This window comes from Manis javanica, chromosome 12, assembly GCF_040802235.1.
Source record: "Manis javanica isolate MJ-LG chromosome 12, MJ_LKY, whole genome shotgun sequence".
Classification (NCBI taxonomy): Eukaryota; Metazoa; Chordata; class Mammalia; order Pholidota; family Manidae; genus Manis; species Manis javanica.
In genome coordinates this window covers 58,106,810-58,132,172 of record NC_133167.1, presented here as the reverse complement: position 1 = coordinate 58,132,172, position 25,363 = coordinate 58,106,810, and the positions used below count along the sequence as shown (strand labels likewise).

Below are 25,363 nucleotides of genomic sequence, written 5' to 3'. Positions count from 1 at the left end.
ATGTTTATCACAGTATTGTTTACAATAGCCAAGAACATGAAAGCAACCTAAGAGTCCATCAAGCCAGGTGGAGAAAGACAAGTACCAAATGACTTCCCTCATTTGTGGATTATAACAACAAAGCAAAACTGTAGGAATAAAACAGCAGCAGACTCACAGACTCCAAGGTCTGTGGGTGCATGGGAAGGTAGGGAGAAGGGGATTAAAGGGATTAAAGGGGATGCACTATAATTAGCATTCACAATATAGGTAAGTCAGAAGGAAGGCAGTAAAGGCAGTACAGCACAGAGAAGACAAGTAGTGAGTCTATTAGCATCTTACTACACTGAGGGACAGTGACTGCAATGGGAGGTGGGGAGGTGAGGACTTGATAATACATGTGAACACTGAAACCACAATGCTGTTCATGTGAAACCTTTGTAAAATTGTCTATCAATGAAACTTTAATTTTAAAAGATGTATAAAGGTGTATTAATAGGAAATACTTGGAGCCTGAATATAAAAGAACCACACTTTAAATACAGTGAACATTTTTAGTCCTTAATATTCAGTGCTTTACTGTACCAAGGTAAAAATGCTGAAAGTTAAAATATAGAATACCTAAAAATTAACCAATATAATCAAACCTTCCTCATACTTTACACTACAGGATTAACATTCCATAAACCCATGATGGTTTTCCACCAACCTTCATATGTGAAGCACTTTTTACTTTTCATCCTTTCTGCCAAACTTATTCTCCTTCCAACCACATAAATCCTATCCAATTTATTGAAATGTTTACAAATGAGATTTAGTAATATACAAAGTTAAAAATAAAAAGACATACGGGTCTCAATATTTATAACTATGTAGACTATTTTGTCCATTTATTTAACCATCAAAGGCTTGAGCAAGAATTACCTTCACATTCAGACAAATAACAAGGATATGTTTTGGTATAAGGAATAAGGCAGAAATCAAGCTTTACTTTATTTTATCTTTTGAGTTTTAATAATAGTTTATCTATTTGGTGCAAACTTTTCTGCTTTGTCAAATACGTTTGACTCACAAGCTTTTGGACTTAACCCTATAAGATAACCAGTCAACAGCTGTAATCAGTTAACTTAGGAGAGTGAAAAACAAGATCTGACTGCATTGCTACATGTCCACGCACACTTATCAACACTGTTTCTCCCAAGTCTAACTTTGGGATGGAAGGGGCCATTTCTGCCTAATTTCTTTTCTTTTAATTTTTTTTATCTTTTTTTTATATCTATAATTTAACACCATTTTCCCCCAATGATTTGAAATGTTATCTTTATCATATGTAAAAAAAATACATAAAAACCCTTTTGGGATTTATTTCTGGATTCTTATATCCCTTTCTTTGGTCTGTTTCTCTCTTTAAACACTATATCCAGCTTTAAATTAATGAAGTTTTATTATGCATTTGATGGCCTATAGACCTCTTCTTCTCCTCCCTCTCCTTTTTTAGAATTTTCAAGACTATTCTTATGCGCTTATTTTTCCATTAAAATTACGGAGTAAGTGTGCGAAGATTTTTAAAGTATTGTTGGTATTTTTATTGTGAGCACACATTTTTAGATTAATTTAGGGTGAACTGCTCTCATTACAATCTGAGTTATCCCATCCAAGGATAGGATTTGTCTCTGAATTATGTCTCAGTTCAACAGTTCTTTAAGTGCAAAATTCTGTCAAGTGAATATCTACCAAAATTTAAATATCTAACAATATTGGAAAAGAGATGCTTGCAAAATGCTACCAAAACTAAAAGTATGCTCCCTGAGTATCAAGAGATGTTCACAGATACCTTCTCCTTTGAAAGCCACTATAGTTGATGAGAAATACTTTATATTCTTAGCAGTACCATGAAACAAATGTTTAACTTTCCTCTAAAGCTACAAATTATGTTTATCAACCTAGCTGGATTGAGGAAATAGCTATTATGAGTTATTTGGAAGGAGGGGGAGGGGTAGGCATAAAAATGTTTAAGATCAAAGTTCCATCCGCAAACGGCTTTCAATTTAAGTAGAAAAACAAGAAAACGTAAGAAACAACGACAGGATCACCTTTCTCAATTCATTTGCTTAAATTTTTCCCCCACAACCACATTTTAAGAGGCAAACACAGACACGCAGGAAAATTTGGCGAAATCCTCTTGGAAGTGCTATATTTTATGCTAACAGTTTCTGAAATAATCTTTAGATTATTTAGATCATCCCATTCTAGAGACTGGAATTTCTATAAAGTTATAATCTGTCAGAATAAGATATCCAGGAGTAGAAGTCTGCAAGATTGCTTGTAGAGTTAGTTAAGGATAGAGATAGAGCTTAATGGTTGTTCACTCTGAAAATGAACCTACTCCCAAAGCAATGCATAATGCAGAAATACAAAATTTTAACTGCCACCCAAACCTTCCCTCACTATGGAGCATAGCCTTAATGACTTCCATGAAATATGTTTAGCATTTAGATTATAATTTCAATTTCAGAGGGATATAAATACATTATTGAATCTGAAAGGCAGAAAAACAATAGGTTAGAATCATTCCAAGTTCCTCTGTATTACATCCTGAAAAGAAGACAAATAAAATCTCAAAGGATCCTATATAGAGTATTGATATTCTACCACAAAAGAATTTTGGAATAGTTATGATTATGAAATAGTTATGCAACAGTTTTTGGAATAGTTATGATTATGCAATATATGCTCAGTCCTCAATCCATAAAACCTCTCTGTCCAGTAAAAGCATTGGGGAAACTTGGAATGCAGTGATAAGCAGTCATTTTTTGCAGTTATCACATAGATTTCTAAGCTTTATAATCAATGTAGACAGTGATCAGTACAAAACAATACATTATAATGCTCTTTCTGCCTCCACTTCTTTACATAAACTGTTTCCAAAAGAAAAAAGTCCAGGGATAAGCCTGGGCAATAGATCACATTACACACAAAGAAAATGTTCTGTGGTAAGTTTTCCTTCTATATACAGCACTCACTTTCACATTGTGTACTTTATTTCATGCTTTTTTGATTGTCATCAATCTGAAGGACAATTCTATTCTTTGTTGGATAACCGGTCTACTCTTCCAAAAGCGAAGAGCTCACTGAAATACAAGCTGCAGCAGTTGAGAACCAGGTCACAAATGTGAATGAGACAAAGTGAGAAATGGTTCTGTAGCTTGACAAGCCAAGAAAAACTAGATGCAGGTGATGCAGAACAGGCAGGAAGATACAGTAAGGATAATAAAGTTTCCTTCTGAAAATAGTAGATCAAACTGAATTTAAAAATATACCTAACACTAAACACTAAACAAACAAAAAATGTTTACTATAGCAGTCCCAAAGAAAAAGATCCCACCCCTGCCAAATGTCAAACCAAAAAACCTAAATATCACTCTGATTCCTCCTTTCCCCTTACCTCCCATTCCCTCCCTTCAAGTTGTCTGTTATACATTCAAAATATCTCCAAGTTATCTATTCATCTCCACCACTAAATTGAGAAGTCCAATCCATTTTCATCTTTAAATTTCTAGAACAGCCTGCTAGCTGAGCTATTTCTACACTGTCCTCTTATTCAGTCTCCACAAGGCAGCACAAGTGATCCTCTTAACTTAAATCTCATAATGCCATTCTTTGACTAAAACCTTTACAAGCTTACCGTTTCACCCAAAATGAAATTCAAATTCCTCACCATGACCCTCCACTATCTACATCCTGCCTGATTCTGCAAGCTCACCTTGTTATCACTCTTTCCAACCATCACAGACTCCACATACACCTACCTTCTTGACCCTAGAATAAATCATGCTCTCAACTACTTTGGCCTTTGCATTTTCTGTCCCCTCTTCGTAGTTGATCTTCCCTCAACTCTTGGACTTCTGTTTTGGTTTGATTAAAAAACTCAAACAATACCAAAAAGTATATGGAAAGAAATAACTACTTAAAATCATACCACATAGAATTACTATTAATATTTTGAGGATAATCCTTTCCTACATCTCTCTATGGATATATATGCTATTTTATAGCATATATGTAAACACTTTCCATAAATTCCAAGTCTTTCCATGCTAGTTCTTTTTAATACTTTAGCTATCAACTCAAATACCACCTCCTCAAAAAAGGTCTTCTTAGACCATCCTAAAGTAGATAATTCCTCTCTATTGCATCATCCTGTTTATTTTTTCATGCACTTAACTCTCTTTTAACTATGTTCATTTACATGTCTCTCATTTTTTGTCTGTCCAAGCCCAACATAAGGTAAACCCCATGAGGGGCAAAGATCTTGCCATTACTTTATCAATCACTAGGGTCTAGCTCAATACACAATATACTGAAGGTATCCAATATTTACTGAATGAATACATGATGGCTCTGATTAACATTTATTAACTGCCGAATCCTAAATTTATATCTCCCATTCAAACTTCTCTCCTTAGCTTCATACTGCTTAACCATCCCACTTGGCAGCTCTACCTGGGAAGAATACAGATATTTTGGATCACCAAACCTGTGAATCACCAAATCCTCCTCATGTTGTTCCCTGTTTAGATCCTCTGTTTATATAATCAAACAGTAATCTAGGCACTGATATGAAGGGACTTTGCAGATATGATCAAGTATTATTATTAAGTATCAGTTGATTTTTAAGATGGAGAGATTATCCTGGTGGGTCTGATATAATCAGATAAATCCTTAAAAGCAGAGCTTTCTTCTGGCTGAGGACAGAATAGGAGGTCAGAGAAATGCAGCACAAGTTGGTGAACAACCTGACTGAGCCTGGGAGAATACTGCTCCCCCAGACACTCCAGGTAAGACCCCAGGCCAGCTGATAACCCTGACTTAGGCCTGGGAGACCCTAAACAGAGAACCCAGTCAAGACTTCTGACCTACACAACTATGACATAATAAATGGATATTGCTTTAAGCTATTAAACTTGTGGCAACAATAGAAAATGAACACAAAGACCCTTCCCTGAACCCCACCTCCCCAGGCTGTATTAGGACCCCTATTAAATGCTCCCATAGCATCTGGCACTTCTCTTTCATAATATTCATCACACTTATTAATGTATGCAGTCAAAGATCTACAGGGATTTTTTTTTATTTCTGTGTACCTTATGCCATTATAATACAATGTCTACACAATTGGTACCCGTAAACAGTACCAAAATGTTTGTTGACTGAATGAACACATTTTTTATTCAATTGTCTCTCAAAATTGTCCATTACAGCACACCTCTGGTGAAATACTAAATATTAAACTATCTCTATCAGGGTCAATTGCTTTATAGCAGTGATCGAAAAGAGGGGAAGAAAGGTGGGATGAGTGGAATATATTCAGAATCATTGGAGCAGTTGTTCTTTTTCTTTTACTTGCCACTACCCACAATTGGAAATGCCCACTCCTTGCCTAATACCCCTAGGGGAGCAGGACCATCTGTTAGAGAACCACAGAAGATTGTGATACAGAGCTATTATTTTCAATGTCACTGGGTTATATTCCTCAGGTATGCTGGGCTGTAAGTAAAGATTTAAAACAATTGTTTTACTTTTTTAAAGAAATATTTTTTAAATTGCAAAAAAAAATGCGAATTTATTCAATCTGAGAAATTACTATTTCATGCTAAAAGAGACTGAATACATTATAAATATCTGGTCAGAAGGGGAAAAGTCAACAAAAAGAACAATTTACTTACATTAGTGGGAAAGCAAAAAATGGGAGTGTCATGGCAAGTCTCGCCGTAAGTTCATCAGGAAGATACCACAAGTATACAATTAAACATGTAAACAGATAGAGAACTGAAGAGTAGAGAATTAATCTTCCAACCCATAATTTTTGTAATCTCTGATTTTTTTCCCTAAATTCTTCCAATGCTTGAATTTCCTGTTAAGAAAAATTTGTTCTATAATTATTAAATCTCAAAGTTCATAAGGAAATAAAAATGTTAACAACTTTTAACATGCTAGAGAGACCTTTACATAGGAAGAACTTCACATAGAAATAACTCTTAAAATTCAATGAAATGTAACACCTTAATATTTAAAACAGAACATAATGTGAAAAAGAAAACCAAAACTAAAGTTTCAAATATATGAAAATGCCTATTTTCACAAACTGCTTTTTAAATACAAAATTAAGATACTATTTTTAACTTAACAAATTTGCAAAGATCAGAGGTATGAAACTGGCATCAATAAACAGTATTTAAGTCAAACAAGTAATACTTCTCCCTGCATAGCCTAAAAAAATATTAGCTACAAAAAGAATTAATAAAAATTGAAACAGTGATCCATACTAAGTTATTTCAACTTACTCATCACTCTCAAATTCCCAAAAATAACCATTTTTGGTAACGACAGAAAGAATAAAAAGCTGTCAAGTTTGCCAACTGACAAAAATTGTTGCAGATTATTTTATGAACTACTTTATCCTATCTGTAACATTGGTTCACAACACTCAGTAGATCTAATTTCATTCTAATAGGCTCTATTACTTGATACAGACTTCTTAAGTCACTGATGTTGGATTTTTTTGAGATCATGCAACATTAAAGTTCTCAGACTTATTCTATACCATCTAAAAACATATGGATCTAAATTCGTAACAGATTGAATCTCAAAAATAATATATACTAAAGTAATATTTACATAACACCTAGGATGATTTAAAACACCCCAGAGCCAAAGAACATACCTTTTCTATATTTTCCAGAACTTCCACTGTCGAAGGTTTTGTCTGTTACAGAAATAATAGACAGTATTAAAACTTGTTACTGCAAACTTAGAAACAATTTGATTTACATAATCATATAATATTTTAATCCAAAATAAAGTTTTTTCAAATGCTGTCAAGCCGTATGTATTCCTATTCATTTATAAATGAGATTTAGATTTAAATAAAAACTATAATTATAAACAGAACATAAGACTAAATAAACATTTTCCTACTTAGTACTTTCAACTCTGATAGCTCAATTTCTACCATTCTTAACCCCAATAAAATATATTTTTATAGAAAAAAACAAATTTTCTTCTAAGAAAAAGTTTCTTAGATATGACTATTCAAAAGAATTCACATATTAAAAAATTCAAAACTGAAGATGATCTGATTTGCTATTGCTAGAAGTTCACTTAGGACCTGGAAGTCAAAATCAATAGGCTAACTTCATTCTTAATTCCTAAGATACTTCTCTGAAGAGCAGATTTTAAAATAGCATCTAAGAATACTCCATTATAGCAGAGCTTGTTTGTCAGATATTTTTATACCACAAAGAATAAAAACCGGCCAAAATGGCTCATATAACACTTGAGAAAATATTTACCAATTATATACTCAACAATGTAAGAGGTAATGAATATCAATTCATTTTAGTTCCCACAAGAGTTGTTAACATTAGGTTGAACCATATGAAATTGCTGTTTATGTAAGTCAAAGCTGTTGGATATTGGCAATTTCATATGGTTCAGCCTAACAAGAAAAACAAAGGAAGAATACATAAATTTGATCCTCAGACAGAATAGTAATAAGGTTTTAAAGAGGGGTGGAGGTTAATATAATGCCAATTCAAAACAAAGCAGTCCCAGAAGTAGTCCAAAAACTAGATCGTGTACTAAGCATTGCTAGATTCCATTACTATGGTAAAAAGGAGTAAAAAAAATTGGCATAGCAGTTGGTCTAAAACTACATTATCTCCTCTTATATTAGAAAAAAGCATTTATCAATATATTTTACATTGTCTAGCTCTAAATACTTCCTCTAAAGGCTTAATCGATAAAATCAAACTGCATTTTTTATTCTGTTAAACCTATAATTTCTCAAAGAATATTTAGTGTGACTTCAGTAAATATTTGTGAAAAGCTTTAGGCAGGAACATACAGCCTATAAAAACATGAGTATTGTACAAAGTACTTAATTGTAACCATACTTAAAAACATTTCAAAGATTGAAATTTAGGCAGTATGAGAAGAAAACAAGAAAAGATAGCCATTTGTATACAAATACCTATAGAGAGGAATAAAAATAATTCATAAGTCAAAGTGAAATAATTCTACTGAACTGATACATTAAACACCTATATAGCAAGAAGAACTATTACAGTCCAAATAAAAAACTAATTCATAAGGAAGAAAAAAATTAAATAGAGTTAGGGATATCTTACTACTACTTAAGTCTACACTATAAAGAAGACTTTTACAAATATAGCATTACATGACACTTTTATATTAAACTAAGAATAGGCTGTAAAGAAGAGTAGCTTACCCTCCATCGAGAAAATAATCCACCCATCTTTTATTTGTAGAAACTGGGCACAGTGATAAATATCATCAATTGTCCAAAGGAATTCACAGCTAGAAATAAAGCAAGTATTTAAAACTTTTAGGTTATACATACAGCATACCCACTATAAAATGTAACTGTTGCAATACTGTCTAAAATACTATAAAATATTAATTTCCTTGGACTCCATTACTTGGAATTTTAATTCAAACAGTTTTGGGATAGAGTCCACCTTTTATGAGATCCTTTCTTCCAAGCCAGGATATATTTAAAAGTGAAAATAAAGCTAGAAAGGCTTTTTAAATGGCAAGGCATTTAGAAGTGTATATTCTTACTACTTTGCAATTTTCTGTTCTTTAAAGTAAGACTCCTATGTTTTTCTTGTAAGAAAAGTTTTACTATACAACTTTCATTCTACAAACTTAAATACAACCATTTCTATCATTCAGCTATGTTCCATCGAAACTAGTTATTTGGAATAAGGGATATTTTACAATGTTTAGAATAACATCACCTCACAAGCAATAACAGAAAGCAAACGGGATTTTGAATAAGAAAATAAGGGTGACAGGGCTGTGTCCCTGAGCAAATCGCTTAATGTTTCTGAGCCTTAACTTTCATTTCTGTAAATTAGAATTAATAATAGTACCACTTTACTCAGGATAATCTTATTAACATTTTACAGATGAGAAAATTAAGTGCAAAAAGGTTTAGTGATTTGCCCACTGCTCAGAAGAAACATGGCCAAAACCACTCTATCTTCAGACTTCTGGTCTGTTCACTACTGTTCAACACACAAATAAACATTTTTCTCTGAAATTTTGTCTTAGTCCCTCAAGTTAGTTGACCTTCACATCAGCTAGCTGTATATCCCCTTCTTCCAGTTGTTTTTCTATGACTGTCGAATGTATTATAATTTTATGATATGTATGAAAATGTATCAGCAATATTACATTATTAATCAATTTACCAATCAATAACTATATAAACTTTTATTCTCTTAAAGTGAAAGAGTAAAGTATACTTTCAAATTTACATATTTTTACCAGGTTACATATTATACCAGTAGTCTGTCAATGTGTAAAACTACTTCATTTCCACACAAAAAAGTTAGGCCATAATTCTTATACATTTTTTTAGACCATAAATGTAATCACTAAATAATGTCAGTATCAACTAAGTACACTCAGTCTGCAACATTATTTATAGATTGGAATTAACATGAGGCATACCTACCTTGGACTTTCTTAATTAGAGAAATAACAAAGAGCATAATTTTTAAATACTTTCACTCACAAAGTGATTTTTTAGGAACAGAAATACCTGTATCTATCCTGAAAACATCTAAAGTTTATAAATATAATGAATATCAAAAGCCACAGTTAAGTTGCAATCTAATTATTATTAATCATTCCATATTAATTCAGTATTCAAATTTCTAAAATGCAGTTGGAGGAAATTCAGGAATTCTAATGAATAAAAGTATATATAAATTTCTGAATTAAGACAAATGTATCTTAAAATCTTAAGATGCTAAAAATAATCACCAAGAAAGGTGATTGGGGAGGGTAGATGAATCTCTTAAAACTATATGTCATCCATTTCTTGTGGAGCTTTTATCTGTGTACTGGGTCCTGTTATAAGATGGCTTATCATGAGTTGATATAAAACATTTTGATTGGTTAAAAAAAAAACTATACATTATCCCTCTATTTTGTAACTAATGCATGGTGTCTAGCACATTTTGTATACAAATGACATATACATTTTGGTTTATAACAGAGCTACATGACTCCAAGTTAAGTTCGTAGCCATCACAAATCAGATTTTTTAGTATATGAAATTAATGATGATAATACCAGTTAAACATTTGATAAACATTTTACCTATAGCAGGCCTTAAAACAAATGTTTTACATGAATTTTACCATCTAGATACTACCATCACTCCATTTTACAAATGAGGAAACAGACTAGGGAAGTAATTTGCTAGGATCTCAAAGATATTAAGTAGCAGAGCCAGACACAACATTTTAGTTTCTATTTATTATACAGTAACCAGTTATTCCCAGTAATACAAAATCAGAAATAAACTGTTTTATATAGATTAGATTGGAATATTTACATATTAAATGTATAAAAGTACCGCTGACACTTTCAAATAGCTGGTAACAGAGCTACTGAAGTGGAAAGTGAGTTATAAACACAAGAGACAATGTTAGTACAGTGCTTCATATAGCCTAATTCCTTTATTTGAATGCTTAAAACTGCACGGTAGAGAAGCTAAATGATTTGTCAAAATCATGTAGCTCCAGCTAGGGGCAGAACTATACTAGAAGTTTTTAAGTACTGCTTTTACTCGTTTACTGCATATCACTTTTTAGATAAGTACATGAAATATATGCATAATATTGCAATTAATACAACTTTGCCATTAATTATTTGCTTGGAGAATTGTTGTGGTGCTAATGAAACAAACTACAGCTTCGCCTTTAAGATCCTTGAAGTAGAGGATTGATTATGCTTACAATTGTCCTCAAAAATGACATTAGGGTAATAGTCATTAAATGTCATATCCATGCTTTGAGGTTCATAATCAAAGAACTCGTCAACCCTTATTGTTCCAGTAATTTTCCTATCAAGTTATGGAATTTGTTAAAGAAACTGATGTACTGTAACTGTAGTACTTTCTAACAGGTAAGAAAGTATAACAAAATTAAATAAATCAACTATTTCTTTATAGCTTTAATTTCATACCTCTTCTATTTTCAAACACTTTTTTCCCCCTTCCCACCCAAACATCTTAACTCCAATTCCTGTAGCCCATTAGCTACTATGAAACCATGGGCAAATAAGTTATTTAACCTCACAGTTACTCAGTATCTTCATCTGCAAAAGAGGGATAGTTAAAGACCATCTTAAATGGTGAAAGGCAAAATGACATTATGCACTCTAAAGTATTTATAACAGTCTCTGACAACTACTAATTTCCCAATACAAATTGTTATTCTGACTGCTGTGGTTGTTACTACTTTCTAGAGCCTCTTCCAACATGTGGAAAATGCATGGGAGCCAAATAGCTAGCATATCTTTCTGAAGCACAAATCGATTTTTTGGCCCTTGAGTGGACAGATGGCTCAATCTCAGATGTCTTACCCCAGGAACTCTTCCATGAACATGGGTAGAGACTCTTCCACTCTGATATCACAATGGAACCTGACATGACCTTAAGAGCTGGGTGCCTCTATTGTATTTTTCCATGAATAATAATGCCCACCTTTATTATTTAAATGTTTTCTGTTAACTGCTATTCACACTCAGTTTTGAGTGTCAGAATTTAAAATTCTGGGGCATGTTATTGTTAAATTTTCAGCTCACTTCAATTCACATTAAAGTAATGGTGAAAAAAAGGGTCTGGATTCAAAATATGGCTCAAGCACATATTAGTTATGTGATCTTGGATAAATTAAATTCCCTAAGTCTCAGTCTCTGCATTTATAAACTGATGAAAATACCTACACTTCATAGAAGTGTTGTATAAATGACATTATGTATCATTTGGCACAATATCCAACAAAGAGTAAGTACATAATAAATTGTAGTCACTATTATTGCTATTACCGGAACGTATATGTAGTACAGACAATACTTCTCATATGGAACATATTTCTAAGATTCTTATAGGAACCTGTTTCATAATTTTATAATTGGAAAACAAAATTACAGTTTGTATTTTAGCTGAAATTGTATTGCTCTCATTTCTCTAGGATAAAAATATAAAGCAAAATATTCTGTAAACTCTTCCTTAACCTTGTAGGTCTTTAACAGCAAAGGAAGTTTAATTTTTGTTTATCAAGTTCCAAACAAGTAGAAACTATTCAATTCCCATCAAGAGTATCTCCATAACATATTGAACTATTCAACTGAAGATTAAAAGTGACATGTTTTAGAACTCTTTTCAAATATCCTAATTGAAAAGGCAATTCTGAAATATTCCAAACCACCATATTTATTGCTCAAAATAAAATTACTGTAAAGAAGCACACCTCTAAAAGCACTTTTATTATATGATAATGAAGTTATGGTTTTGATGGTATGTCAATGTTCACTCTGAACTAACTACGAAAAAATGACTATTTGACTAGAAAGACTTCTATATGAAATCATACGTTTGATAATCATATACCTTCTTCCTTTTCTTAAATTCTCTTTCAAGTTAATAATATATAAACACTGTATATTTAGTAACAGCATCTACTGATCTCAGAAGATGACAGAGAAACTTAAAATTCTAATTTTAAATGTACCACTCTTTTTTTTAAAAATGTGTTTAAAATCAACTTAGTCCTCCTAAAATGGAACTATGGGGGCTGCTGAGGACAAGGGATTAGCATTCCCTACCAATCTGAACATATGCCTGTAACCAAGCTGACTTCACACCCACACAAACCGCTGCTGAGTGGGGTCAATTTTATCACCCAGGCCCCAGAGAAAGGCGGTAACATTCGACATTAGAAACAACAAACCAGGAGTCAACTGGGAAAAGCAGAACACGGAAAATAGTGAATCGTAGGTTTTAGTGCTGTGAGGGCACTATCAGCAAAACTGAGTTCACCAATCCCAACTCTCTCTCAATCCCCATACACAATATTAAAGAATTAAAACTATTGGCAGTTTAGATAGGCTCTTCTTCTGCCATGCCTGTGGCACCTACGAAACCACGCCCTTCCCTCTACCCCTTTTACTCCCCACCGACCCTCAAACAAGGACAGCGGCTGGAGGCTTCTCTAAATAGCACCTAACCCACGCCCGCACGCCTGGGCCGAGCAGCATGACACTGACAGTTTTCGGTCGCTCGCGATCTTTCCAACTCGTGGCGCCTCCGCACTAGTCAGGGAAAGGAAAGGACAGAACACTCACAGGGATAGTTTAACGCCGGACCTTTTGCCTCTTCGCTACGACATAATGGGGCCAAAGAGCCGATGCTCAGCCCAACCCAGTCACCACCCGAAACTCCGAGAACGGAGCTGAGGAACCACCACCCACTGGGGGTCAGAAAGGGGCCTCTACCACTCCAGAGCCACCCCTGCCACTGTGCTGGGAAACCAAGGGGACCAGGCAGCGAGGCTGGGTCAAGGCGCAGCCCGACAGCAGTTCGAGCAGCCACCGCCCCAGAGCCCTTAGGCCACTCGGCAAGGGGCGGAGGCGCCTGGGAGAGGCGAGCGCGGGAACCGGGAGCGTATTTCCAGGAAAAAGCTCAGCGCACATCCCCTCTGCCGAGCCCTCCCAACTGTCCTCAATTGGAGCACCTACCTTCAAGCAGCGGGCAGAGCCAGGCACTGGCGTCCACCTCTGCCAGCTCCGGCGGCCACCAGACAGCCTGCTTCCGCAGCAGGCAGCAGCCGCCGCTGACGGAGCTTTGGGCCCGGCCACCTCCTTCCCATCAAACCCCGCGCTCGCACCGCCAGCCAATAGTCGCCACCACCGGCGCGCCGCTCCCCGTCACGTGACTGAGACCAGGGCGGGCAGTTGGGATCCGCGAGTCGGGCGTGTGTCTGGAGGACCCTTCCCCTCTGGCATCCACTGCCAAGTACGGCGCTCGTCGTTGCTTCTGAGGTGTACTAACATTTACCGGGGCTCTTACAATACAGTTACTTCGTACTCTTCCTCTGACTCCTTTTCTTTTAAAACCTGTTCTGCCAAGTCTCACTGGAGAAAGAAAACCCAGAAATTTGATCCTGATGGTCCCAGACCATGGAGAGAGAAGAGTGGGCTTGAGGGTGGAGATGAGTGTGTCTGGAAAGGAGTCCGCCCTGAAGAGTCCAGAATCAGCTATCATCCATCCCGGCAGCAGAGCATACACCAGACAGCTTAGAGGACAGCAGTCTCCAAACAAGCCAGTGGAGAGAATTCAGCCTATAACTCCAGGAACGCTTGCGGCTTTGTGGACGTCAAAAAGGTTACGTGATGACTGGACGCTTACCTCACCGGTGTGTGCTAAGCTTCAAATGCCAACTAATGTTGATTTCAAACCCGTGGATAACTACATAAGCTGAGTTTTCTATCTTAAAATTCGTACTCCAAGAACACACACTCCCTTTACGTGGGCCCATGAATAAACTTCCTAGGCTCTATTTCCCTACAATTTGAAACATTGGCCAACGAGCATTAAATTTCCTAGTCAACTGAGAATGACAAATCTAAATAACCAATGAATACTTATACCACACAAGATAACACGGAGTAGGGCTGAGAAACTTGAGCAAAAGTTTTTATCATGTTTTATCCCTGTGACATGTTTTAGCCCTGTGTGCAAACATTTTTCATGGAATTTTTCTGTTTTATCTATTTACATAAAACATTTTAAAATAAAATTTTGATGACTTTTAGAGTATAACCGTTTTGATAATACATCATTTAAACTTTGACAATGCGAACAGTTAAAATAGGAAAGGAAACAGCACAGTTTCTAGTTGGTAAGAATAATTCATACTGGAAGGTAACACATAATTCACTGTAAACTTGTTCTAACTGCTAAAATTCTTAGTTACAGCTTTGTAAACCTGAAAGGATGAAAGGAAGGGAACCAAAGTTTACTTATGTAGATGCTAGGTCTTGCACTTTACAAATCTAGAAGAAAATGAAAAAAAATATTTCACCTTTTTTGATATGGAAGTTTAACCATTTTTTTACATTTGCTGTTTCAAAATATATATTTTTTAAACTGTGCAGTTAGGCAAATGCATCTTCTCAGGAAGATCTCCTTTCCTAAGAAAACATAGAATAAATGTTTTCCATTTTTCAATGTTTTGTTCTCTAGCTTTAAATGAGCCATCAAGGACTATTGTAAAGGGCAACAAGCAAACAAACAAAAAAAAAAAGCAGGAGCGGGGATAAGAGAGATGAGACAGCTGGGTGTAAGAGATTCCAAAAACCTAATCCTAAGACAAAATTTCCTGGGTAACTGCTCTAGAAGAGGAGTTGGCCTGGCAAGGGGAGGGAGAGAAGTATTGAATCATTAACTCTTTTGATCCAACAACTTTTTAAGGTAAGTATCATTTTTCAAATGAAATTGAAAAGTAGAAAAATTCTGTACATTGTTGATGGTAACACTATACCATTGCCTCTCTTATACCAAGTGTTGAGAGTTTGTTGGGCACAGTGAGGGAAGACACTGAGAGCAGAGATATCAACATATGCACCACATGGCTACAGGGGTCTTTCCAAGTATTTATTGAGGACAAGACCCTGTGTGAAGGACTGAGGATACAGAGATAAGGAAAACAGCTGCCCTAAAGAACTGGTACTAGTGAAAGAAAACTTGAAGAAAACAAACAAACAAAAAAATACAATATAGAGTCAATAATTGCTGGATAGAGGCAAATGTTCAAGAGATTGGAAAATGATAAGGTAACAGCAGCCAGAAGGGATGTGGGAAAGCCAATGGAGATGGTGCTTCAGCTGAATCCAAATATTAAAGAACCATTCCCTACTAACCCCAAAATTGTTCTGGTATAGATCTTAAGGAAGTGCAATTGGAAGAATACCAGAGAGGATGAGAGTGGAAACAAACTACTCCAGTCATAGGAATTATAAAAGATCTAATGCAACAAATAAGTAAGCCACATTTATTCAGAGAAACAAATGAAAGTTGCAAGGCACAAGTACCATGAGAGTTTGCAGTAGGGTCATTCATTGATCTGATCAGAAAGTTAGGGAAGGCTTCCTTGAAGTCACGCTGGAATGGAAACCTGGAGGATGAGGAACTAAGGAAAGGAGAAAAGGAAACAGAGGAAACAACACGTGTAAAGTCTTTTGTCAGGAGGGAACACTGCAAGTCTGAGGGACTGAACAGAGGCCACAGTGGTGCTAGAGCATAGATTGCATGGAGAGAGTGCTGTGGTATGAAACTGGAGACCAGACTAAGCAGGACCTCTTTGGCCATACTGAAACCCTTCATCTTTTTCTTGAGAGTGGATTTGTCCTGACCACATGTTTTTCAAAATGATCATTCCAGTTGCAGTGAGGGAACATAAACAGGGTCAGTGTTGGACCAATTAGGATCTAGGGGCTGGTGATTATTGTTGGTAGTAATTTCAAGTGGATTGGGGTAGTAATGAAGATAACAAGTGGGTAAAATGGAATAATTTTGGAAATTAAATGAGAGATCTTAGCAATAGAATTGGATTTGGTGAGGTCGAATGGGGATGGAAGAAGGGGGAGAAGTCTGAGATAGCAGGATTTCTGGAAGGCCCGGAAGATGGATAGTAATGCTATTGTTGAGATGTGGGGAACTCTGAAAGAGAGTCAGAAGATTATTTCAGTTTGAACATACTGAATTTAAGATGTTTTTGTGATTTTGATGAGAGATGTCAGGTAAACAGATCTACAGGTCTGCAGCATTGAGAAGACTGGATTCGAGAAAAAAATATTTTACAGTTTGCCATCTTTTTCATGAGGTATTTATTTTTTCAAAATGCAAGTATCTTCACTTATTATAAATAAGTGTCTTCTTTTGTTAAATACATTGCAGAAAATAAAAAGTGGAAGTCCCCTTTTCTCAGACTTCCCTGTGTATCACCTGGGGCCTTTTTTAAAAAAACAAATTTTCAGGTGCCTTCCCTGGACATTCTGATTCTACATGCCTGGTACGGGGCACAGAAATTTGGACTTTCAAAAGTGCCACTGGTGATTCTTTTTCTCAGGCAGTTTCTTTGGGCAATGGTACTCCAGTGCCAGAGGCCACCTGAGTGAGAGTTAACCCTAGGGGCTTATTAAAATATAGTCTCTTCGACTCTGCAGACTAAAATCTCAAGGGGTAGGATCGCAATGGGAGGAATGGAGAGAGGAGGATGGTACAGTATCAGGCGGTCCAAAACTTCGCCCTCCATCTTTGACAGAAGTGTCCTAGGCTCTCCACCAGGCAGTTCAGAGGAAAGCTGGATTCCTTTGCTGGACAGTGCCTACACAGGCAGCAAGCAACCCTCACAGGCTGCTGTGATAACGGCTTTCCTGGCTTCTTAGCCAGGGCCTCTTGCCTTGTGCACTAAAATGGCATTCTTCCTACTCTGATGCTGTTTTTCCACCACTCTTGTAAAACCTCATCCTTCCCTCCCTGGCCCCCCAGTCTTCTTCAGTGTTATGCTTTATATCCTGCCGGTTCAAAGGGGATTTTTTTAGCTAATCTTGCCAAGGTTCAAGAGAAAAGTTCAAGTGCTATGATTCACTCTTGGCAAAGCTATTTTTTGCTCAAGAACCTACTTTGGAATTATTTTTGGTTTTGAAGATTGAATTGTTTGTTCTCTTTGTAGTCTTGCTCTAGCAACTCTTAAGTCTGAGGCACTGTAAGTGCTTCTAACTAGAGGAAGAATTGGGAAGTATGGGTAAAAAGAGACAGTTAGTTTTTTTTTGAGATGGGAAATAAAGCAAACACACAGAAAAGTTCATAAACAGAAGTGTACTGCTTAAAGACAATAACCCAAACACTCATGTAATCCCACTGGGCCAAAAAGTGGAACATTACCAACACCCCAAAAGGTCCCAATGTGTCCCTTCCAGTGCAAGTGCCTAGAGATAACCACCATCATGATTATTAACATATTCACTTCCTTGATTTTTATGGTTTTACGGCCTGATTACTCATTCTCTAAATAATATAGCTTATGCCTGTTTTTAACTCTATATAAATGTAATCATAGAGAGTTTTTCTCAAGAATGATTTTTTTTGATCAATGTTATGTTTTCAAGATTCACTCATGTGGATGTTTCTGTGGTTTATTCATTTTCATTGCTATATGTTACTATATTGTATGATATACCATGATTTATTTATCTATTCTACTATTAATGGACATATAGGCTTTTCCAGCTTTAGGCTATTTATAGGCAGTGCTATTGTAAATGTATGTGTGTGCGTTTGTGTGTATATATCCTGAAACACATAAACACAGACTTTTATAGTCTTTGCCTTGATAGGGTATTCTTAGTTCACAAGGCATGTTTATCTTCAGCTTTACAAGACCATGCCAAAATTTTTTAATGATTGTAACAATTTATATAAACAACAAATAATATATAAAAGTTCCTGTTGCTCTACTTCCTCACTGATGCTTTAATTGTCCAACATTTTAAATTTTGCCAATCTAATGGATGTGCAGTGCCAACTTATTGTGCCATTATTATTAATTTCCCTCATTATTAATGAAGAATAGCATCTTTTCATATGAGCATTGGCTTATTGTTCAAGTGTTTTCTTATTTTGGATTGTTTGTCTTTTTCTTGTTGATTTGTATTCAGTGATTATATAATGTAGAAATACAAATATGTGCTACAAATATTTTTTCCTCTTTGTGGCTTACCTTTTCACCCTCTTAATAGTGCCTTTTGATGAAAAGAAATTCTTAGTGGAGTCAATTTTATCATTGTTTTCCTTTATGTTTTGTCTGTCATGTTAAGAAATATATTCCTATCTAAGGTAATTAAAATATTCTCTTACATTGTCTTCTAACATTTTATTGTTTTGTTTTCCAAATTTGGTTTTAAGCAGACCTGAAATTAACTTTTATATATGGACAACAGGAAACATCTGTAGTCTTCACATCCAATTCTCCTCTTAAAGTGGGAAATTAAAGCAGCACCATTTGTTGACAGGTTGTCCTCTCCACCTGAACTTTCAGTGCTATCTTGATCACAGACTAAGTCATGGATGTGTGGATTTGTTTCTGACCTTGCTACTCTGTTCCATTGGCCTATTATCCTTTTTATATTGCTGGATTCAATATGCCTTTATTTGGTTAAGATCTGGTGGATTCAGATTTTGTTTAAGAAATGAGGAAAGAGGAAAAAATAAGATACAGAGGGAAAAACTTGCTGCTGTGAGATATGAACCAATACATGAGAAAGAGTGAGATTGACCTGTAATTTTTCTTTCTGGTAATGTCTTCTTTGCATTTGGCATCAAAGTTTTACTAGTTAACTTCATAAAATGAGTTAGGGAATATAACTTCTTTTTCCTACTCTTAAAGTCATTGTTTTGATCCCTTATTATTCTTAGTCATTGGAATCAAATTGTCAAGAACCCCCAAAAACCCACTTAGATTTTATAACACACTATTAAAATTTCTTTAATGGTGTATATTAATTTCAAGGACAATAATATCCTTCCATGAGCCTTCTCTTTCCAGATATGTTATGACTCTACATTTATTCAAGTGTTCTCATATGTTCTCTGAAAACCTTTACTGTCATCACTTCTCATTCTCATACCTTAGAGTAGACAGAATTCTAAAGATATCCCTTCAAGATGCCCATCCCTTGGTTAGTCAATAAAACACTAATGTAGGTACTACTGTAAAGGACATTTACAGAAGTAATTAAAGTTATAGATTACCCTGAATAATCTAGGTGTGCCAATCTAACCATCCAAGCCCTTACAAAGAGAAATTTCTCTAGCTGGAGTCAGTCAGATGTAGCAAAAGAGGAAAGCTGAGAAGAGATGAGGCAGAAGAGGAGACCAGAGAGATTTAAAGAGTAAGGAGGACTTGACCCTTTGTTGCTGACTTTGAAAATGGAAGAAAAGGACCACTAGCCAAGGAATGTAGGCATGCTCTTGAAGCTGGAAGTGCCTCCCGGTTAACAGCTAGCAATTAAGTGGAGAACTCAGTCCTGAAACTGCATGGAACTAAATTCTGTCAAAAACAACTGGAATGATTCTCCTGTGGAGTCCCCAGAAAGGTACACAATCTGCTTATACCTTGATTTCATCCTTGTGAAACCCAGGGCAGAGAACCACCAGCTAAGCCACAGTGTGCCCGGATTTCTGACCTACACTACTGTGAGATAATAAATGAGTATTGTTATAAAAGGCTAAAGTTGTGGTGATATGTTATAGCACCAAAAGGAAACCACTACATATCTTTCTTTTTAAGCAAAAGCAGTTGTGGCAGCTCATCAAGTAAACCTTTACTTTGATTGGAAGCATAGCAGGAAGGTCTGACTACTCAGATCCTGTGGCTGAGATCGTTTCACCTTTTAGAATCCAGACCAGAAATGCACATACATCTAAGGGAGGTGGCAGTTGGACATGCTCTCAGCTGCCTCCTAAAAGTGAGTTTAGTAGACAAGATAGGTAGTACTTAGAAGGAGAGGAACAAGAAATAATGGAAAGCATATCCCCAGAAAACATGAACACGGGATGCAGGAAAAAAAGCAGTGTGGCTCCTCAATTTCTGTTTGATCTGATCTACACTCGTCCATCACACCCTCTGAAGAAATGCATGCTAAATTTGGTTCCCACGCTCCAATAAAAAAGTGAGAAAATAAAGTTTAGACTGCTGTGAAGTAACTTTGAAAATAGCAAAGTATTTTGATATTGACGTTTATCAAGTCTAACATTTCTGTTATCATAAATAATGTAAGATTTCAGAGACCATTTGTGTCTGAAAGGCATGACTTAAAATTAGAATGCAAGGGATACCCACCAACCAGAGGATTCAAGATGGCGGCATGAGAGGTGAGACAGAGAACTCCTCCCAAAACCACATAGAGTACAAAAATATAGTTAATACAACTAGCCCTAAAACAGCAACCGGAAAGAAGGCTGCACCAGATAGAGCAGACCTCACGAAACAGGGTAACATACAAAAGCCTTGATCAGCGGGACCCGAGCCCATCCCCCACCCCAGCTCACCAGTGGGAGGAAGAAAAATGGAGCGGGGAAGGGGTGGAAGCCTAAAACTGCTGAACACCCAGCCCTGGAGGTCTGCATTTTGAGCAGAAATCTGCATTATGTGAAAAAAATAAAAAATAAAAAAAAATAAACCTGCATTATGTGGAGTTCTGGAGGTTGGGGAGCTGGGACAGGCAGAGTGCTTGAGAGACTGAGATGCCAGCTGTTTGTAGAGGACAGGGACCCACATCCGCTCTGGGAGGCAGGCAGTCTGAGGGGCTTCCTAGCAGCGAGAGGACTGCTGAAGGGGTGGGGTTTGTACAGAGTTGCTGCGTGGGAGAAGGGAGAGCTGGACAAGGTTGTCTGGGTGCACTCTATCCAACAGGTTGGGAACTTTGAGGAGCTTCAGACGCCCCATCCCCCTGGTTGGCTGCTCAGCTCCGAAGCGCCCCACAGTGAAACGTAGCCTGCTGCACCTCCCTCCTGGCCTGCCAGGACTGGCTCACAAACTGGCCATCACTGCACTGGCATCAGGCCAGCCAGAGGGAGGACCTGCCAACAGCAAAAGGAGAACCCAAGCACAGAGGCTTACACCTGTGTGCTCAACCCACTGGCGCTGACACTAGAGAAAGACACTGCAGCTGGAAAGCAGGAAAGAGCTCTTTCCTCCCCTCTAGGCACCAGGGCCACTTCCCTATGACTCAGAACCTCACTCTAGGTGCTGAGCAGCAGAGACTGGAGCTTCTGGGCACTAGAAGGCACCACATAGAAATATGAAATGTCAAAAGAACCTGGTTCAGACCAAAATCTCAAAAACCCCAGAAAAAAAGCCCAAATGAAACTGAACCCACCAAACTTCCTGAAAGAGAGTTCAAAATAAAGATCATAAACATGCTTATGGAGGTACAGAAAAATATACAAGAACTCAGGAATGAATTCAAGATGGAGATTCAATCATTAAGAATTCCATATCTTAAATGAAACATACAATGGAGGGATTTAAAAGCAAATTAGATGTAGTAGACGATATGGTAAATGGAATAGAAATTAGAGAAGAGGAATACAAAGTGGAGGCACAAAGAGAAAAAAGAATCTTTAAGAATGAAAGACCATTGAGAGAACTATGTGACCAATCCAAATGGAACAATATCCCCATTATAGGGGTACCAGAAGAAGAAGAGAGAGAAAAAGGGACAGAAACTATTAATGAGGAGGTCATTGCTGAAAACTTCCCCAGTCTGGGGAAGGAGATAGTCTCTCAAGGCACAGAGGTGCAGAGATCTCCCAACACAAGGGACCCAAGGAAGACAACACCAAGACGTATAATAATGAAAATGGCAAAGATCAAGGATAAAGACAGACTTTTAAAAGCAGCTAGAGAGAGAAAAAAGATCACACACAAAGGAAAACACATCAGGCTATCATCAGATTTCTCAACAGAAACCTTACAGGCCAGAAGGGAGTGGCAAGATATATTTAATGCAATGAAGCAGAAGGGCCTTGAACAAAGAGTACTCTACCCAGCAAGGTTATCATTTAAATTTGAAGGAAGGATGGATTCAACAATTTTCAGATAAGCAAAAGTTGAGAGAATTTACCTTCCACAAACCACCTCTGTAGTGCATTTTGGAGGGACTCCTACAGATGGAAGTATTTCTAAGGCTAAATAGATGTCACCCAAGGGATAGATAAAAGAGTGCAGAATATGATTCATAACATACAAAGAATTGAGAAGGAAGAAAAAGGAGGGATGAAAAAGAACCTTAAGGTTGTGTTTGTAAAAGCATATGAAGTGAGTTAAATTAGACTGTTATATAGTAAGTGAATTACCCTTGAACCTTTGATAACCACTAATCTAAAGCCTACAATGGCAATAAGTACATACCTATTGATAATCACCCTAAATGTAAATGGTCTGAATGCACCAATTAAAACACAGAGTCACTGAATGGAAAAAAAAAAAAAAGACCCATTTATATGCTGCATAACAAGAGACTCACTTTAAACCCAAAGGCATACACAGATGGAAAGTAAAGAGATGGAAAAAGATATTTCATGCACTTAATATTGAGAAAAAAGCAGGAGTTGCAGTACTTGTATCAGACAAAATAGACTTAAAAACAAAGAAAGTCACAAGAGACGAAGGACATTACCTAATGATAAATGGGTCAGTCCAACAAAAGGATATAATTATTATAAATATCTATGCACCCAACAGGATCAACTACATATGTGAAACAAATAATAACAGAAGTAAAGGGGGAAATACAATGCCATGCATTCATTTTAGGAGATTTCAACACACCACTCACTCCAAAGGACAGATCAAACAGACAGAAAATAAGTAAAGAGACAGAGGCACTGAACAATGTATTAGAACAGATGAACCTAACGGACATCTACAGAACACTTCATACATAAACAACAGGATACACATTCTTCTCAAGTCTGGAACATTTTCAAGAATAGATCATATACTAGGCCACAAAAAGAACCTCAGTAAATTCAAAAGGATCAAAATTGTACCAACCAGCTTCTCGGATCACAAAGGTATGAAACTAGAAATAAATTACACAAAGAAAATGAAAAGCCCACAAACACATGGAGGCTTAATAACATGCTCCTAAATAATCAATGGATCAATGACCAAATAAAAACAGAGATCAAGCAATATATGGATACAATTGACAACAAAAAATTCAACACCGCAAAATCTGTGGGACACCATGAAGGCCGTGCTATGAGGGAAATATATTGCAATACAGGCCTACCTCAGGAAAAAAGAACAATCCCATATGAACAGTCTAAACTCACAATTAATGAAACTAGAAAAGGAAGAACAAAGGAGGCCCAAAGTCAGTAGAAGGAAGGACATAATAAAGATTAGAGAAGAAATAAATAAAATTGAGAAGAATAAAACAATAGAAAGAATCAATGAAAGCAGGAGGTGGTTTTTCAAGAAAATAAAATAGATAAACCCCTAGCAAGACTTTTCAAGAAAAAAGAGAGTATACACACATAAACTGAATTAGAAAAGAGAGAGGAAAAATCACTATGGACACCACAGAAATACAAAGAATTATGAGAGAATACTATGAAAAATTATATGGTAACATGACACCTAGAAGAAATGGACAACTTTCTAGAAAAATAGAACCTTCCAAGGCTGTCCCAGGAAGAAACAGAAAATCTGAATAGACCAATTACCAGCAAAGAAATTGAATTGGTAATCAAAAAACTACCTAAGAAGAAAACTCCTGGACCAGATGGTTTCACTGCTGAATTTTACTAAACATTTAGTGAAGACCTATTACCCATCCTCCGTAAAGTTTTACAAAAAGTAGAAGAGGAGGGAATACTCCCAAACTCATTCTATGAGGCCAACATCACTCTAATACCAAAGTCAGGCAAAGACACCACAAAAAAATAAAATTACAGACCAATATCCCTGATGAACACAGATGCAAAAATACACAACAAAATATTAGTAAACCAAAATCAAAAATACATCAAAAATATCATCCAACATGATCAAGTGGGGTTCATCCCAGGGTTGCAAGGATGGTACAACATTCGAAAATCTATCAACATCATCCACCACATCAATAAAAAGAAAGACAAAAACCACATGATTATCGCCATAGATGCTGAAAAAGCATTTGACAAAATTCAACATCCATTCATGATAAAAACTCTCAACAAAGTGGGTATAGAGGGCAAGTACCTCAACATAATAAAGGCCATATATGACAAACCCACAGCTAACATTATACTTAACATCGAGAAGCTGAAAGCTTTTCCTTTAAGACCAGGAACAAGACAAGGATGCCCACTTTCCTCACTTTAAGTCAACATAGTTCTGGAGGTCCTAGCCACGGCAATTAGATAACACAAAGAAACAAAAAGCATCCTGATTGGCAAGGAAGAAGTCAAATTGTCCCTGTTTGCAGATGACATGATATTGTACACAAAAAACCCTAAAGAATCCACTCCAAAACTACTAGATCTAATATCTGAATTCAGCAAAGTTGCAGGATACAAAATTAATACACAGAAATCTGTTGCATTCCTATATACTAATGGTGAACTAGCAGAAAGAGAAATCAGGAAAACACTTCCATTCACAATTGCATCAAAAACAATAAAATACCTAGAAATAAACATAACCAAGGAAGTGAAAGACTTATACTCTGAAAACTACAAGACACTCATGAGAGAAATTAAAAGAAAAACCAATAAATGGAAATACATCCCGTGCTCATGGACAGGAAGAATTAATGTTATCAAAATGGCCATCCTGCATAAGCAAACTACAGATTCAATGAAATCCCTATCAAAATACCAACAGCATTCTTCAATGAACTAGATCAAATAGTTCTAAAATTCATATGGAACCACAAAAGACCCTGA

General features: G+C 36.3%; 1 protein-coding gene across 1 annotated transcript in view; it reads right to left on the bottom strand.

Moving 5' to 3' along the window:
- LNPK (lunapark, ER junction formation factor) overlaps positions 1 to 13,758 on the bottom strand; it is an 87,521-nt gene extending 73,763 nt beyond the window's left edge. Inside the window, exons 1-4 of the mRNA XM_037020635.2 lie at positions 13,600 to 13,758; positions 8,270 to 8,358; positions 6,704 to 6,745; positions 5,706 to 5,893 (exon numbers count right to left, since the gene is read on the bottom strand). Coding sequence (XP_036876530.2) covers positions 5,706 to 5,893; positions 6,704 to 6,745; positions 8,270 to 8,296 — 257 coding nt within the window. The 5' untranslated portion in view covers positions 8,297 to 8,358; positions 13,600 to 13,758. The remainder of the gene's footprint in view (positions 1 to 5,705; positions 5,894 to 6,703; positions 6,746 to 8,269; positions 8,359 to 13,599) is intronic.
- Between the last annotated feature and the right edge of the window lie 11,605 nt (positions 13,759 to 25,363).